The sequence below is a fragment of the Thunnus thynnus genome, chromosome 23 (genome assembly GCF_963924715.1).
Source record: "Thunnus thynnus chromosome 23, fThuThy2.1, whole genome shotgun sequence".
NCBI lineage: Eukaryota > Metazoa > Chordata > Actinopteri > Scombriformes > Scombridae > Thunnus > Thunnus thynnus.
Genome location: NC_089539.1, coordinates 8,202,901 through 8,218,638, shown reverse-complemented (window position 1 = coordinate 8,218,638; position 15,738 = coordinate 8,202,901). Strand labels below are relative to the sequence as shown.

The 15,738-nt window shown below is 40.2% G+C and overlaps 3 protein-coding genes across 5 annotated transcripts; all 3 read left to right on the top strand.

Annotated features, from left to right (window-relative positions):
* The first annotated feature begins 18 nt into the window (after positions 1 to 18).
* Positions 19 to 5,165, top strand: mapk12b (mitogen-activated protein kinase 12b). The gene is made up of 12 exons (XM_067581432.1): positions 19 to 469; positions 1,422 to 1,551; positions 1,712 to 1,770; positions 1,858 to 1,969; positions 2,154 to 2,183; positions 2,674 to 2,721; positions 2,815 to 2,929; positions 3,028 to 3,099; positions 3,326 to 3,405; positions 4,213 to 4,291; positions 4,380 to 4,553; positions 4,878 to 5,165. Exons 1-12 carry the CDS (start codon positions 351 to 353, stop codon positions 4,940 to 4,942), a joined length of 1,083 nt encoding a protein of 360 aa, XP_067437533.1. The 5' UTR covers positions 19 to 350; the 3' UTR covers positions 4,943 to 5,165.
* Positions 5,166 to 5,744: 579 nt separating this feature from the next.
* On the top strand, positions 5,745 to 10,287 carry LOC137175499 (uncharacterized). 2 transcript variants are annotated; one of them, XM_067581151.1, is made up of 8 exons: positions 5,751 to 5,906; positions 5,983 to 6,112; positions 7,559 to 7,618; positions 7,765 to 8,025; positions 8,177 to 8,434; positions 9,308 to 9,556; positions 9,642 to 9,745; positions 9,954 to 10,287. In XM_067581151.1, the coding sequence occupies exons 1-7, from the start codon at positions 5,901 to 5,903 to the stop codon at positions 9,728 to 9,730; spliced, it is 1,053 nt and encodes a 350-aa protein (XP_067437252.1). In that variant the 5' UTR covers positions 5,751 to 5,900; the 3' UTR covers positions 9,731 to 9,745; positions 9,954 to 10,287. The 2 variants fall into 2 exon arrangements, with proteins under 2 accessions (XP_067437254.1, XP_067437252.1); XM_067581153.1 differs by having other exon boundaries at positions 5,745 to 6,112.
* Positions 10,288 to 10,413: 126 nt separating this feature from the next.
* Positions 10,414 to 15,714, top strand: LOC137175500 (carcinoembryonic antigen-related cell adhesion molecule 1-like). 2 transcript variants are annotated; one of them, XM_067581155.1, is made up of 8 exons: positions 10,414 to 12,538; positions 12,629 to 12,877; positions 12,961 to 13,227; positions 13,466 to 13,744; positions 13,894 to 14,157; positions 14,279 to 14,554; positions 14,885 to 15,133; positions 15,225 to 15,714. In XM_067581155.1, the coding sequence occupies exons 4-8, from the start codon at positions 13,516 to 13,518 to the stop codon at positions 15,245 to 15,247; spliced, it is 1,041 nt and encodes a 346-aa protein (XP_067437256.1). In that variant the 5' UTR covers positions 10,414 to 12,538; positions 12,629 to 12,877; positions 12,961 to 13,227; positions 13,466 to 13,515; the 3' UTR covers positions 15,248 to 15,714. The 2 variants fall into 2 exon arrangements, with proteins under 2 accessions (XP_067437256.1, XP_067437255.1); XM_067581154.1 differs by having other exon boundaries at positions 12,961 to 13,744.
* The last annotated feature ends 24 nt before the right edge of the window (positions 15,715 to 15,738 follow it).

The following is a 15,738-nucleotide window of genomic DNA, read 5'->3' as shown; positions in this document are numbered from 1 at the left end:
CCCCCACATTGTAGACACACCCATAGACTGCCCAGGGCGACCAGGAGCTATTGTGTGTGCCTTGTGTGTGTTTGTGTGTGTGTGTGTGTGTGTGTGTGTGTGTGTGTGTGTGTGTGTGTGTGTGTGTGTGTGTGGGGGTGTAACTGGCGACCCTGCGTGGCGCACAAGTGGTCAGCTGGTTCATCTGGAGGAATTCTGCGCCCCACCAAACTCTTACTGCGGGACGGACTGCGCGTCGTGGGCGTCTGAAAAATACAAACGGAATTTCTTCACATGAGAATCTGGAGCAGACTGGATCCGAGCGGACCCACAACCTGACTCTCAGCCTAGCCTTGTCTAGTCGGTAAGGTATGGCTGTGCGGTCCAGGACGGGATTCTACCGACAGGAGGTAAACAGAACCGCGTGGGAGGTTCCGGAGAGGTATCGGGACCTGAAGCAGGTTGGGACGGGAGCCTATGGCACTGTGTGGTGAGTCTGGGGAGGAAAATATCACCTTTACAGCTCAGACGAATATTGAAAGATCTGTTTACATCAGCTGATAGGTATATACATTTTGAAATTGTCCTATTATGTCGTAAATATTAGTTTTGATCAAATGTGTTTTATGCCTTATTTCTATTTATTTCTCTGAGAGACATGCATGAAAACAGTGTGGAATTAACAAACTGGATCTATAACTACCCTTTTTACTGCGATCGACTATGGGGAGATAACAAATACTTCCTGTTATAATGTTTTATGAAATTAATTTCTCCTAATGGCAGATACTGTCCATAAGAGGATCTGCTGGTAAGCTTTACACAGATGTTTTAAATGACCAGATCTCTGTCCTTGTACCTTTTCATTGCTTGAGAAACACAGAAACCAGAAAAAAGTTCTTCTCTGTCTGTATATTTTGAATGAGTGTTGTTATTTTATTTCACTCAGGTAGCTTTTTACCGCAGTTCTTTACCTTCTACTCACTAATATTCCAGCTAAGCAACAGTATTGGCTGTGCTTCTGTGAAATATTTTGGTCAGTAGTCTCTCCACAGCTGGCTCTGCAGGGGCCTCACTTTGTATTGTGTTGTGTGGACCAGGGTCAACAAAGAAAACCACTCCCAGCCTCATTGTTGTGGAAAGTCAAAGAACCCGAATTAAGTGCATAAAACGCACTACAGCTGTCTCCTCAAGCACAAAAAGGCTTTTTTTCCCCCCCCGCAGCAGACATTTTGGCTTGTGATAGCAAGGGGAAGTACAGGTATAACAGCTTTAATGATGGCTCTGTTCCATGTAGGTGATGTTATTAATTACACCTTATTGACACGTTAAAATGTCTTTAAATTTTAGATACAGGGATTGCGTTTTTAGGGGTAAAACTTAACCTGTTCAACCTTTATGTTGAATTTTACCTACATAATATATCTATCTATCTATTTCAGTTCAGCATGGGACCGTCGGTCAGGGACGCAGGTGGCCATCAAAAAACTTCATCGGCCCTTCCAGTCCAAACTTTTTGCCAAAAGGGCCTACAGAGAGCTGCGACTCCTCAAACACATGAAGCATGAAAATGTAAGAACACTTTCTGGAGAAATGACAAAAGAAGGACTTTTTTTTTTTATATCGTATAAGTTTAAAGCAGAGATAGGTTGAAAAGGAAAATGGAAATGACAACGTTTTAATACAGAATAACTTCTAACTTATTTTACCTCTGCTGATTGGCTCTGAGCAGGTGATCGGGCTGCTGGATGTCTTCACCGCTGAAATCTCATTGGACCGGCTTCGTGACTTGTAAGCTCCTATGCATTCCATATCGCTGATTATAAAATCTGCTGTTACACCGTAGAGATGATTTCACTCCTCTCCTCTTGTCTGCAGTTACCTGGTGATGCCGTTCATGGGCACCGACCTCGGCAAGCTGATGAAGCTGGAGAGATTATCAGAGGACAGAGTGCAGTTCCTTGTCTATCAGATGCTGAAAGGACTCAAGGTGGACACCTTAACCAATACATTTATGAGAATGTCTCATTTCTTTAACTGAAACCTAATTACTGATAGTTTGTAGAGTTTGTAATGTGTTAATAATTGTCTGAAATAAGTGAATTTGGTCCTGTGTTTGTTTCTATAAGTTGAAGTTGAAGTGCTGAAGTTGTCTGTTTCTCTTCTCTCCTTAGTACATCCACTCTGCAGGGATCATCCACAGGGTGCGTGAACTTTGACCTTTCAGACTGTGATCTTTGGGGGTGGGGCTCTTGCTCTTTTTCACACTAAATCCTATTCATTCGGTTTCCCACACCAGAAGTTTGGCTCTGTGTGTGTGTATGTGTGTGTGTGTCTGTGTGTGTGTGTGTGTGTATTCATGTCTTTCTCAACTGAAGACAGAATGATACGGTGTCTCTTAAATGTTGTAATTGGCAGCAGCCTTTCAGTCAAAGAACAGGGACTCAGAGTCAACCAGATGCCTTTACTTGTTTCTCAGGAAGCAAACATCTTGATTGATATGATTTAAATTGAAGGATTTCTTTACAATTGATATTTATATGTCCATTTTGAAAATACTTTGCCACTAAAAATGCATCAGGCAGCATAGAAGTAACTGATTGTGAGCTCAAAAGATGAAAAAAAAACATGAACAAATGCTTTCTGATGACTGTTTCTCATTATTTTTCTGTCTCACATCATTGTATCCCACAGGACCTTAAACCTGGAAATTTAGCCATTAACCCGGACTGTGAGTTAAAGGTACTTTAGCTGTCCATAAAGCCATCTTGAGGTGAACTTCCCACCATGGAAATATTCACATGTTCAAGTTCGGCTTTTTCTTTTCTGCTTCAGATTCTTGACTTTGGCCTGGCGAGGCAAGCTGATTCAGAGATGACCGGCTACGTTGTGACACGCTGGTACAGAGCACCCGAGGTTATTCTCAACTGGATGCGCTACACACAAACTGGTAAAATCTCATTCTTCACTGCAGGGTAGTAGATGCCAGTAAGACCTATTTTAAAGCCCAGAAACAGCGAGAAATGGGATTTTTGCTCTCTGTTTCAGTGGATATCTGGTCAGCTGGTTGTATCATGGCAGAGATGCTGCTTGGAAAGCCGCTGTTCAAGGGAAACGATCGTATCCTTAACTGTCCTCAACACCAGCTTTTGGTCATGTGCAGACTGCATATGTGCGACATGTGACTGTTTTGTAATGTGTCAAGGCAAATGAGTCAACTTGCTTTTGTCCTATTCCCTATTGTCTTCAGTCTCTATATGTTGATCACACTTGTAAGTAGAAAGCTCATGGTGCAAATCCATGCATGCCAGGCCAAGTATGATCCTTAACCCCTACATGCTGCCAGATCTGGACCAACTCAGAGAAATCATGAAGATTACAGGAACCCCAGCTGCTGACTTTGTTATTAAGCTACAGAGCCAAGATGTAAGTTGCAATGGGGGGTTGTGCTAATATATAAAAGTTAACCTTTGAGTATAAAACACTAGCCTGCTGGATTTTTAGTGGTTGGAATGGGTTAGAATGGAGTCCAGTAGTGAGTTTCACAGTGTTTCAGAAAGTCCATAAAAATTACTCAAACCACTCCTTGGCTGGGTTGCACCAGCTGTTCATAAATCCATCACTAAGTTTGTGCATTAAGTCCTTCCTAACTTCTTATAAACTACTAGCTATAGTTTCAAACTAGTGATTTACTTAATCAGGTTGCGCCATTAAAATTTAAGAAATCTCACGTCTTTTCTAGTAAACATTTTAGTAGTGTGTAATTAGGTTGCAACATCTGTGTCGCAGCCAAGTATTTAACAGAAAGTTACTGTAGCGTCACAAACAGTAACAACCTCCAAAAATAACAGTTTTAAGGGCCAAAAAAATAATAAACTTAATTGCCAATCATTTGTAGATGTAAGTACATTTTTGTTTTATTTATATATGCATATGCTTATAATATAAAGTAATCTCTACATAAGAGCTAGTTTGTGTGGTGCAACGGGTTTTAATTTAGTGAAGTGTAAACACTTGTTTGAACTTATAAACAGCTTGCCGATTATGCATGATAGCACAACATAGATTAACTATCCATCCATTGGTTTAATGAAATATGTTTTGATGAAATGACTGTTTATAACATAATATAATAAGTATCAGAAGAATATACTGTCCATACTAATGTGTTGAGAAAAATTCCTGGACATACCAACCTCTGTCATCTTTCTTGACTTCCCTGTCTCTTGACAGGCCAGAAACTACATCAGAAGTCTACCAAAAGTGCCCAAAAAAGATTTGCACACCATCTTCTCCAAAGCTAGCTCAAATGGTATGTGAAGATCTCTGGTCTCCAGATTACAGTTATTGGTGCAATAAACTCTGTCATGCTGACTTCGACATGTCCCTCTGCATCACAGCAGTGTGTGTCTTGGAGAAGATGCTGCTTCTGGACCCCGAGCAGAGAGTGAGCGCTTCAGAGGCGCTCGACCTGCCTTTCTTCAGCGAGTTCAGAGACACAGAGGAGGAAACCGAGGCACAGCCGTACGATCAGACCATGGACAACACAGACCTGCCACTGGACCAGTGGAAACGTAAGAGAGAATAAGGAATTCACATTTAAAGCTTTATTCCTCAGGCCAGTGAAACTCAGAAATTCAAAGGGACAGGAAATGAGCGAAGCTGTGCCGTAAAGTTGTGTATCAGGAAATTCATTTTATCAATGATGTTACAGTTCCTGCTGTTTGCCAGAGGAGGTCAATAAAGATCAATAAAGATTAGCTGATGCTTCTGTGAACATGCCATAAAACACTCAAGGTGCCATTTATGTACAACTGGAAAAGTAGAAAAAATTAGTGTTATAAGAGAAAAGTAGATCAGACAGCTGATGCTTTTTCCTTCCCTTTGTGTTTGTGCAGGACACACGTTCACAGAGATACTGACCTTCAGGCCGTCGAGGGACTCCAGAGAGACATCACTTTAACAGGACACATACTCACACTGTGCACATCCACACATACCTCTGCATACACATGTGCCTACACACAGATTTTCACATGCTCACGCACGCACCAACACAAATACACAAACCCCCTGAAATGATTTTTATGTTTTTATATTATATTGCTGTTTTTATGTGTAGGAAAAATGAGCATGGATAGTTTTTTAAAGTGTTTACTTTCAATAAATGTGATTCGCTCAATTCATTTGATGCTTAGCTGTCGTTTCAGTGTTGTGTGTGTGTGTGCGTGTGTGTGTGTGATTGCCACATTTTTTAGTCCACCATCTATAGATAAAATTTCTATGCATAAATTCCTTCTCACTGCTTCATGAAAGTTAGTCTATCCATTATGTAGCAGTTTTTTGTGTGTTTGTCTTCTGATAATGGACTTATTTTTGGAATTAAGGGTGAGGTCACCCATTGTACATGCTAAAGTGAACAGGTGAATAATGTTGTCACACACATCATATCAGCCGCTGCAGCTCTCACAAACAATGTTTGCTCAAGTAAGGACCCATTTTAAATGACACATTAAGTCTGTCAATATAGGACAGAAAAAAGGATTTATTCTCTAATTTTACTTTATATTTTTATGCTGTAGCTTATTAAAAGTAATGATTCTGATTACATTTTGTTTGTAACATCTGATTACGGTACCTATGTCTGTTTAATCAGCATTAAATAGGACATATTCCCTTTTACAGAAATCAAACCAGTGACATTTCCTTTTTTGGGGCTTGTCTCCAAACAATTACACCATCCTACAATCCACAAAACACTGGTTCCAGGCCAGAAGCCCAAAGACAGGAGCACTGCTCCTCTGTAATCCTCCACTCTTACAACTGAGCCTTTCCATGGACTCCCATCTCATCTGGAAAATTGACCCAAGATGTAAAGAATCGGTTATTGGAAGCTGGAAAAACGTCACTTAAGGTGAAATATGACTGTGAGTCACAATCTTCTGACCTAGTTATATATAAAGATAAGAGCTGTTTGTCTGCTGATATGGACTGACTGTGTAGTGCCTGTCATCTGTTTCTCGGTGGCCGTACACTTCACATCTTTACGGGACAATGGATAATACCTACAGATCTAAACAAAACGGAGGACACTCAAATCTCAGCAGACTTCTATTGCTGCTGTTTCTGGCAGGTAACATAAGGATTTTCTTTTTGATACAAATACCAGGGAGGGAGTCACATTTCAGCCATGATAATGTGGTGCTTTGGCGCAGCATGCCGAGTGTTGCCTTAGGGTTTTTTCCGACTGCTGGGAAAGTTTGGAAAACTTATTTTTACAGTTTTTACTTGGAAAACACTTGATGTATATTGATATAAATGTGACAGATTAAGTGACAGTATTTCACTTTGGCAGAGCATTGTCTTTCTTTCCATCATTAATTATCTTGACATGAGTATACAAACACTCAAGCTCTGATCTTAGTGGACCACTCGATGAGCTGTTGTCTATTTTTCTTAAGTCATAATTCAGCTATTTCCCTCAACACATATTTCTGTATTATGGGTACTCATATTGTTGGCTTACAGTTTAAGTTGCAACTTAGTGAGAGGCTTTTACTTATTATTACAGGCTCAAGTGATTTTATCTTTGGTAATTTCAGACAGGAAAATTCTTCTAAGACATGCAAGTATGTGGTATTTTAGAAGGACACACTTGTAGTTAAAGCTAGCAGTTAAAGTTCAGAAGGCAGCAGACATAATGTGCATTACAGTACATCGTGAATGTAGTATATAGTGCATGCAACATATGATCAGCTTTGGAAATATGATGAATTCTTATAGATTAAACTATCTTTACAAATATATTTGTGTGGTACTAGAAAGCCCTCTTCCTGTGGTAAATTCATGTGGTACTGTTTGGGTTCCTGTGATATTTTCCTGTGGTACTCATGGACAGGACAGGAGTCTCTGGCACTTTACCACAGGTTCTATGGTACTGTACCATCCATTCTGTGGTACTGGTACCTCATGTTCCTGTGGTTCTCAAATACTTGTGTGGTATTTTGGGATGTTTGCCACAGATTCTGTGCGTCTGTACCCTCTGATGCTGGTACTCATTTGTTCCTGAGGGAACCTTTCTTTCTTCCACCACTGCTGGATTATTAAATTCCCCCAAATACTTGACAGAAAAATTCCAAATAAAGGTCCACTTATTATATTTTGCCAGCGCTTTCAACCATATCACATGGTTTTCATCAGTGAATTGATGCTCAGTTGTCACGGAGAGGTCATCTTTTGATATGTGAGCTTAGTTACTCTTATGCTTTCATACATAAAGCACCTTTGGGACTTCTTGTCCAAGTCAGTTAGCTTAGCGGTGATAGCTAAATTAAGCGTCAAAGTTAATTCTTGACGATGGAACAAGTAGTTTAGTAGGCCCACAAGCTTTCAACAATCTCCATGACAACTGAGCAAACTCTGCTGATTAAGTTAAAAGCTCAGAAAAACACTTGTAAGTGGACCTTGAGTCACGATTGTTTTGTCAAACTAGCATTTCCAATGTCAAGAATGAACTTTGGTGCTTAATACCAGATGTTTTACTTGTTAACAATGACATACATTTTTACCCACTGTGTAGGCCTTCAGCCAGTACTGTCTACAGATACAGAGAATGCTGAACCAGATGGCGATGATGATGGTAACTGGTTTTACATTCAAATTATCATCCTTAACATTCAGCTATTATAGAATTTACTGTATCTTTACTTTACTGTATCTTGGTGTGAAGAAATTAACATTAAGTCTCAAAATTATTGTAGTAATTATGATTGTTGACATTTTTAGAAGGACTGAAAGTAAAGATTGTTGGTCCGAACTTTGTGACTGTGGGCGTGCCAAGCAGCATTGAGTGTGTAGCTGACTGCTCTGCATGTACCTACTCCATGTCTTTGGATGGACACAGTGCCCAGGGTCAGGGCAATGTTCTAGACTTCACTCTTAGCAGCTGGGTGGAGGCCTTAAAAGTGACATGTACAGTCACAGATGAAGAAGAAGATGAAGACCCAGAGCCGACTTCAACAGTGACAAAGCAACTGCAGGTATTAGGTATGTGATAGTTGAATCCTTAAAAATGTAAATATTTGTGGTTGTCATATGAAGAAATTTGTATTATGGCTTTTGGAATAATTGTCTTATATCCACAATTTATGTGCCATATGAATGCCTTTCCCTACTGACTCACATATTTGTATTTCAGCTGGACCTGCCAATGTTACCATTACAGGTCCTGATTTGATGAATCCCACAGTGAGCCACACCTACAGTTGCCATGGTTACTGTCGGCCGTCATGTATCTATGCCTGGAAGTCAGATACAGGCCCATGGATCAGGGGTCAAGGGAATGTTATATCTATCACTCCTCAGATGCTGGACAGCTCCAAAACTCTCCTCTGCAAAGCCACCAACAGTGTGTCTGGGATGTTTGTCACCACAGCCAGAAACATAAATGTGATGTGTAAGTCAAGAGTTTCACTACTGGTAGAGTGATCACTTCCAGTAAAACCATTTTATTAATAAAAGGGTGTCCAGAATTCCTAGTTATGCCCCTCAGTACTGATGTTAGCTTCTAGCAGTAAACAAAGGAACAGTTTGACATTTTGGGAAATACACTTATTCGCTCTCTTGCTGACAGTTAGATGAAGAGATGGATACCACTCTCATGTACAGCCAGCAGTCTGTTAGCTTAGTTTTAGCCTGGCTATCTTAACTCTGTCCCAAGGTAAATCAACCTACCAGCATCTCTAAAGCTCACTAATTAACACATTATATTTTGTTTGTTTAATCTGCACAAAAAGTCCCATCATCTAGATGTTTCTCCATTTCCAGTCTTTATGCTAAGCTAAGCTAGCAGTGGCTTCATATTTGCCGTACAGACATGTGTGGTATCAGTCTTCTCATCTAACTTTCTGCAAGAAAGTGAATAAGTGTATTTCCCAAATTGTCAAAATATTCCTTTAACTACTAGAGTGCTAGAGCGAGGTAACTAACAATCTGGCACCTAAATCAATCAGATGAATCTAGAAAGAAATTATTAGTTTCAGTCTCAAATCGATATAAATGAACAATATATCTTCATTTCTGCTTTTTTGTACATTTAGGAACACAACTAGTTGTATATATTTATAGCCTTTACAAAACAGATGTATCATTTGCAGATATATGGAGTTTTCCTAAAAAACCTTGGGGTTTCCCTGGTTTGCACTTTGGAAACGGCTGATGTTGAGATATAATATTTAAAGACAATACACCATATAAAGTAGTTTACCACATTTTCAATTACATTCATGAGATTTTTCTCAGTAATCTATTGTCACTATCTTTATTTCAGTTGGTCCATCAGAGGTCAAGATCAAAGGCCCCGATGTGATAGAAATTGAAGAAACGTCCAAATTTGTGTGTACTGCTGAGTGTCTGCCTTCTTGCCGCTATGTGTTGTCCGTGGACAGTCAGACCGTGAGGGGCAATGTTGTCGAGATAACAATGGAGGATTCCTTTAAATCTGTCACTCTTAAGTGTGAGGCACAAAACACTGCCTCAAGGAAGACGGCTACAGCCTTAAAAACTGTACGAAGAAAAGGTAGATAAACTCAGAGAGGCACGACACACTTGGGCACTGTGCATGTTCAACATTTTAATTTTTCTTCTTTGTTTCTTGTGTTCAGGGTCAGATCACAACCTGTCCACTCGTCCTGAAGAAACTTCAGCTGTGCTGCTGTTGGCCTTTGTCATTTCTGCTGTCTTCATAATGTGACCCCACTAAAGACAGGTGAGGCTCCTATAGCAGGGAGGAATTATGGTCCTCGGAATATGTTTTTGGGTGTCTTATGGGCCTTAACATATTACGTAACTATTTTAATAAAGCATAATTATCATTTGGTACAATTATTTTAGTTCTAGGCCTAATAGCAGGTACTCACTTATTGTTCTCACCATGATAAAAATAATTTTTCTTTTTGTCTGTCTGATCTTTCTAGGTTCTGTGAATTAATTCTCAGTGAAGAAAGGTAGTTGGTTTGTGGAGAATTAATGAGTCATGCACTTGTATTATTCCTTTCTATTTGTCTCAAATGTTGACAGTGGGTTGGACCCTGTGTGTACTTTGTAATAAGTGACGTGGGAAAGTACTTTAACATCAAAGCATGCAGGAGGGAGTGTACGCATGAAACATAAGAATTTGTGAAGATATTTGAGAGAAGGATTTTGTACGTATCAGTTACAATATTATAATTAGAATGTGATCCTACACCTGTCTGTGAATGTGAAGTCTTAAAATGTCCATACATGAATAAAATGCACTGATGACTCTTACCACAAGACTCAACACCACATTTTTTTCCTCAGTTACCAAATAAGGATAAAACACATTATCTTGCAATAAAGTCCTGAATAAAATCAGTGCAGCGTTGACAGAGCTGTTTTCAGTTAGACCTTTGCTCAAGTGGTTGGGTGGAGCTATACTGAAAATTATTTGAGGTCACATGTAATAAGAATCGTAAATCTATAATGAGTTCCACCCAAACAGTGAGGGAGATGTCGCTCAAGCACAGTCTGTACACACCCACACAGTCCTGAGAGGAGGTCTAACCAGGCAAGATAAGTGAAAACACCTGTGCAGGTGTACCACAGGTATGCAAGGGCTTGTAACTAGTCTCTCTAGTGAGTATAAAATTGATCTGAGTTATCCATGGCTCCACCTGCGGGCTGTTCGGTTATGGTACACCATGAGATGAGACACTCCTGTGCTCTGCTGTCATTTACTTGGATTTTAGTTCATGCCAGTCATAAGTCATAATGTCCAATCATAAATTTAACTTCAAAGTCAACTACAAATCAAAACTGTCAGGAAAACAAAAATAAAAGGCCTGATAAAGATCACAGAACAGAATCAGACATCAGCTCAACTGTATTTGAAAAACTTAATCTATAACATTCAGTGCTCAGGATAGCTGTTAAAAATGTGTTGTGTATGTATTACCAGACTATATTGACTACATTGGGGAAATTGTTACAGTTTTATATTTCAATTGTTCAATTGCAATTTAAACAAAAGTTTCAGTATTCCACACACTTGAGGTACATGTTTGCTGTAATCTGACACTAGAACTAGCAGTGACAGGGTTCACATCAGTCCACTGACAAACTTTCTGAAGTATTTCACTGCAAGTTATACTCCTATTTGCTTTCAAAAATCACTTCAAAACCAGAGATTACATTGTAAGGTTAAATTTTTTACACTTGTTGTTTGAACTGTTGTAAATCTGGTCTCATAGTGCCAGTAATAGAATAATGAATAAAATCAAATTTATTTTTGTTTTTTTAACACTGAAAGTGCCTGGAGTTCACAGCACAGTGAGTTATATAGCTGACTGCTTGTATAGCCTACCTGCATATTTTAGACGGTAGCTGTGCATTCAAGGGATAGTTATCAGATCAACTAATGTTACTTCCTGAATTAAACAACCCATTTTTTCAAGTCCAACTTGAAAAATGGAAAAAATATGAAGTAAAAATATGAAGTAATAATAAAATGTAATAAAAACCTTTTCACTGTCTTAGCAGATTCTATCATACCACCTCTTTGGTAATTTATGCCCATCCTGTATTTAAAAACTGTATTTATTTTACTTTAAAACACATTTTTAGAGGTTGCCTCATTGTGGAGATGAGAAAAAGAGCAAAGACTGTAATAGATAAAACTGTTATAGATGTAATAGATAAAAAATACATGTTAACAATCTTGTACTTCCAGTTGTTTTTTGTCCCAACTCAAACTCCTGTTTCATCAGAAAATCCATCACAGTACAGACAAGATGCATCCAATTTGCAGGTTTATTAACAATCTAAAACTCACATGCTGAAGGCAAACACATTAACAAAACTACAAAGATAACAGTCAAACATAACAGATCTTGCAGACAGCTCAAGTTGTATTCTGTCAAGATACTGTGATAAACTGAGTTTAAGATCTTTACATCTGCAACCACAGGCAGATATGACAAAAACAGAGAGCCATATTATCTGACCTGGATTAACTCTGCAGGTACAAAGGAATCAACCGCAACCCACAGAAGACAAAACCATGCAACAAAGTGACTGCTTGCATTCACACCCTCTGCAGAGAATAAACCTAGCTGATAACCAACATGTTGCACTCCTTTCCCAGGAACAGTAGGTCATTTGTGTCTGTGTTTTGAATGAGTGGGAGATAACAGTGGGCAAGGCCTACTACTATACCTTATAAGAGTGTAGAGTTGTAAGAGCGTGGACAGCTACTCAGACTGTCTGTGGCACCATGGTTCATCACTCAGCCTTTCTGCTGCTCCTGCTCACCTGCCTGGCAGGTAAGAGGCTGCCTTGCTCGGCTATCATCTGCAACAATTGGCATTATAGCAGAATTTGACACAAGAAAATATTTGATTTTAATTGAATTGTTTGATTTCATGTTCATGTTTTAACCGCCATTTAATTAATTAATCATGTTAATTCATTCTGTTTTCTCATATTAAAGATTTTACTGTCAGTGAAACTGAGCAGGGTGGAACCAAGGAGGTCACCACATGTAAGATCCAATTTATTCTGATACTTACCCATTTACTATTTTTAAAATGTTTGAAAACTGCAAAGGTTTATATTCTACCTCCTCTTGCAGACGGGCCGCTCTCAGTGGTGATCAACGGGGTTGACATGGTAACAGTGGGAATCTCATCTGGTTTCCAGTGTTCGGCCACCTGCTACCCGAGCTACCAGTACACCTGGACCAGGGGTAATGTGACCTCTCAGGGTTCAGAGCTGAACCTCCTGATCCAGCAACAAGTGCCAACACAGATCCTGACCTGCACCGCTGTCAACCCTGCAACAAAGAAGTCAGTCACTGTCCAAAAGACACTGCGAGTGACAGGTATGAATGACCAAAGTGAATTCAAATTCATGTGGTCCCCCAGTAGCACTTCCTTCAACCAAATCTGCTTTTAAACTTTTCAGCCGGGCCATCAAATATACAGATCAGCGGTCCAGCCTATCTGATTTCAGGAGTTACATCCACCTTTACCTGCTCAGCTGACTGCCACCCCTCCTGCAGCTACTCATGGACTGTTATGTTGGAAGATGAGACGTTTGATACTGCACAAGGCAACACCATTTTTGTCACTCCACCTGTTAGTACTGTTGTCTCTGAAAATCTGATCTGTGAGGCTGAGAACACCGTCTCCCATCTGTTCATCTCTACAACTCTGTCGCTATGGGTGCCAAGTATGTGAAAGAAGTAACTTGGAAGTGTGAATTCACAATCTATATGTTTAGCAGCCATTATTGTTCATAGAATAGACAGAATCATCTGTACTGATATTTAAACAGCAAATCCAGCTACTAGATTATTTGTAGGTGACAATTTTGATTTGCACACATGTTCTGCTGTAACCTTGTCAAACTAGTACAATGCATTCAAATGCCTTTTTAAATCTGCTTCTTTTGGCGTATCCGACATTAGCATTGCTGGCGACACTGCAGTGACGGTCGGAAAGCCATATACGTTCATATATGGCAACATGCATTCCATCCTGCACCTTTACATGGAAGCACATGGGGAAGACTTTCCTGGGTGATCAAGTCCGGATATCCATCTTGCAGGAGGAAGATGAACAAAAGTTTGCCAGTCGCCTGCAGATGACTGCTAGTGACTACTCTAAAATTGAGCCTCTGACCTGCGAGGCCACAAACACTTTAAATCAAGCCAGTATCACCGCCACTCAGAACCTCACTGTCATCGGTGAGTCTTTGACATTGCTCCTACCTTATTTTCAACAGACTATGCTTTGGTTTGAGTTTTTTTGCTATGGTTTAGGAGCTCTGTGACTTTAGCAATCTTGTAATGGTAATCTGTTTTGATGTAGATTTTTTGATATTCTCTCTGGACAGATCCCATCTCAGTGCGTCCCACCTCTCTGCCAGTAGCAGGCGAGCCTCTCTCTCTTCAGTGTCTTGGCTCTCAGAATCCAACCTCTATTACATGGCTGAAGAACAAACACCCAATGCCAGCATATGAAAGAGTGCGTTTCTCCGCTGACAACATCACGATGACCTTCAGTCCTCTCCTGCAGGCAGATGACGGTTTATACCAATGTGTGGTGGCAGAGGGGGCGGCCGCCATCCTGTCTGTTGGCTACAAGATGCAAGTAAACTGTGAGTATACCAGGGTCATTAAAGTCTATATGCAGTGGGGCAGTTGGTGTCCAACATATTCGACAGACATGGCTTGCATGTGTTGAAATAAACTCAATGTTTGTCTGCTGATATCTTCCAGACGGGCCTGATAAGGTGCTAATTGTGAAACCCAACACCGGATCTGTGGGTGAGAGGATATTGGTTCTGCCTGGATCCACAACAGAGTTGCAATGTTTGGCTGACTGCTTCCCCGTCTGCTCCATCACCTGGTATTACCATGACACGCTCCTGGCTACAAATGCCTCCATATTCTTCACACCTGTAACACCTCCATATCAGGCTGCCCTCACCTGTGTGGCTTTCAACTCAGTGACAAAGAAAAACAGGATGGCTGAAACCACAGTGGTGGTGCCTGGTAAGCAAATCTTGATATGCGGGGTGGAAGTTGTTAAATGTTAATAGGCTCCCCATTAGCTTCAGCTGACACGGTTCGGTTGCTAACCTTCCTGGGATCCCTTGAAGTAAGAAATTTATCTCTGACAATCACTAACAAGATTCTTTGCATGGCGGTACCCATTTGATTACCTCTAGTAAGCTTAGACTCACATCATTTTACATGAAAATCTTGTCTCATGCAGCTTTAACTTGCTATAGAGATGCAGCAATATCAAGATGAAGTATAGGGTAAGGTATTCCTCTGCTGATGTTGCTTGTATTTCTCTAAATAAAATCTGCTCTCTTGCAGATGGACCAAAGAATGTGACCATTTCAGGACCAGATTCTCTTGAAGTTGGGGTCACAGCCAGCTTTACATGCTCAGCTGAGTGCACTCCTCCCTGCAGCTTCACGTGGACCTTGTATGGGAAGAAGATGATGGGTCGTGTGATTGACATCACTGTGACCCGCCACATTTCCACAGAGTCCATCAGCTGCCAGGCTGAGAATGCATTCACAGGGAAGACAGCGATGGTCAATGAGATGCTCAGTGTCTCAGGTAGGGTGTTATTAGAAGGTTTTAGAGTATCCAGACATAGCTGATATTTGTAATTCTATTGTAACTCATATTATTATGTTTTCCACTGCAGAGCCCCACTGGTGTGGATGCTGAGACACTGGAAACTGCTCAGTGCAAACTAGATTCTTCTGATCGGCAAGTGCTCTGTACACAGTGGAGCACTAAGATGTACTTTGGTGATCTTTTTATTGACACTCAGGTGCATAGCTGTATTCGCTCAAGCATTGTTTACTCTTGACTGTGATCTTGACAGCGACCTAACCGGGGTGTTTCCTTACCTTTAGCACAATGCATGTTGGGACAGGTTCCAACTTCTTTGTGACCCTGAACAAGATTAGACAGGCACTGAGAATGGATGTATGGATTGTGTGCCTGAGTGTTACAGAAAAGTTGAGTTTTAATTGCACAAGGCTTATCTCATTTTCTTTATTGACATATTCCCATTTGTCTTGCCAAACAATATGCACTATTACCTTTAATAAACAATGAACTACTGTGCTTTTTCTGCATATCCTGTGCTAATTCATCACTCACGTGACACATCTGAGATTAAATAATGTTCAAAACCATTTTTACTTGTTAAG

Excerpts from the sequence above, each read along its gene's own strand:
- LOC137175500 (XM_067581155.1), top strand. The coding sequence starts at position 13,516 with ATGGCAACATGCATTCCATCCTGCACCTTTACATGGAAGCACATGGGG. Across the intron at positions 13,745-13,893 it reads TCAGAACCTCACTGTCATCG|ATCCCATCTCAGTGCGTCCC; the intron begins GTGAGTCTTTGA and ends CTCTCTGGACAG. Across the intron at positions 14,158-14,278 it reads CTACAAGATGCAAGTAAACT|ACGGGCCTGATAAGGTGCTA; the intron begins GTGAGTATACCA and ends GATATCTTCCAG.
- mapk12b (XM_067581432.1), top strand. The coding sequence starts at position 351 with ATGGCTGTGCGGTCCAGGACGGGATTCTACCGACAGGAGGTAAACAGA. Across the intron at positions 1,970-2,153 it reads AGATGCTGAAAGGACTCAAG|TACATCCACTCTGCAGGGAT; the intron begins GTGGACACCTTA and ends TTCTCTCCTTAG. Across the intron at positions 4,292-4,379 it reads CTCCAAAGCTAGCTCAAATG|CAGTGTGTGTCTTGGAGAAG; the intron begins GTATGTGAAGAT and ends TCTGCATCACAG.
- LOC137175499 (XM_067581151.1), top strand. Across the intron at positions 7,619-7,764 it reads ACCAGATGGCGATGATGATG|AAGGACTGAAAGTAAAGATT; the intron begins GTAACTGGTTTT and ends TGACATTTTTAG. Across the intron at positions 8,435-9,307 it reads CAGAAACATAAATGTGATGT|TTGGTCCATCAGAGGTCAAG; the intron begins GTAAGTCAAGAG and ends TCTTTATTTCAG.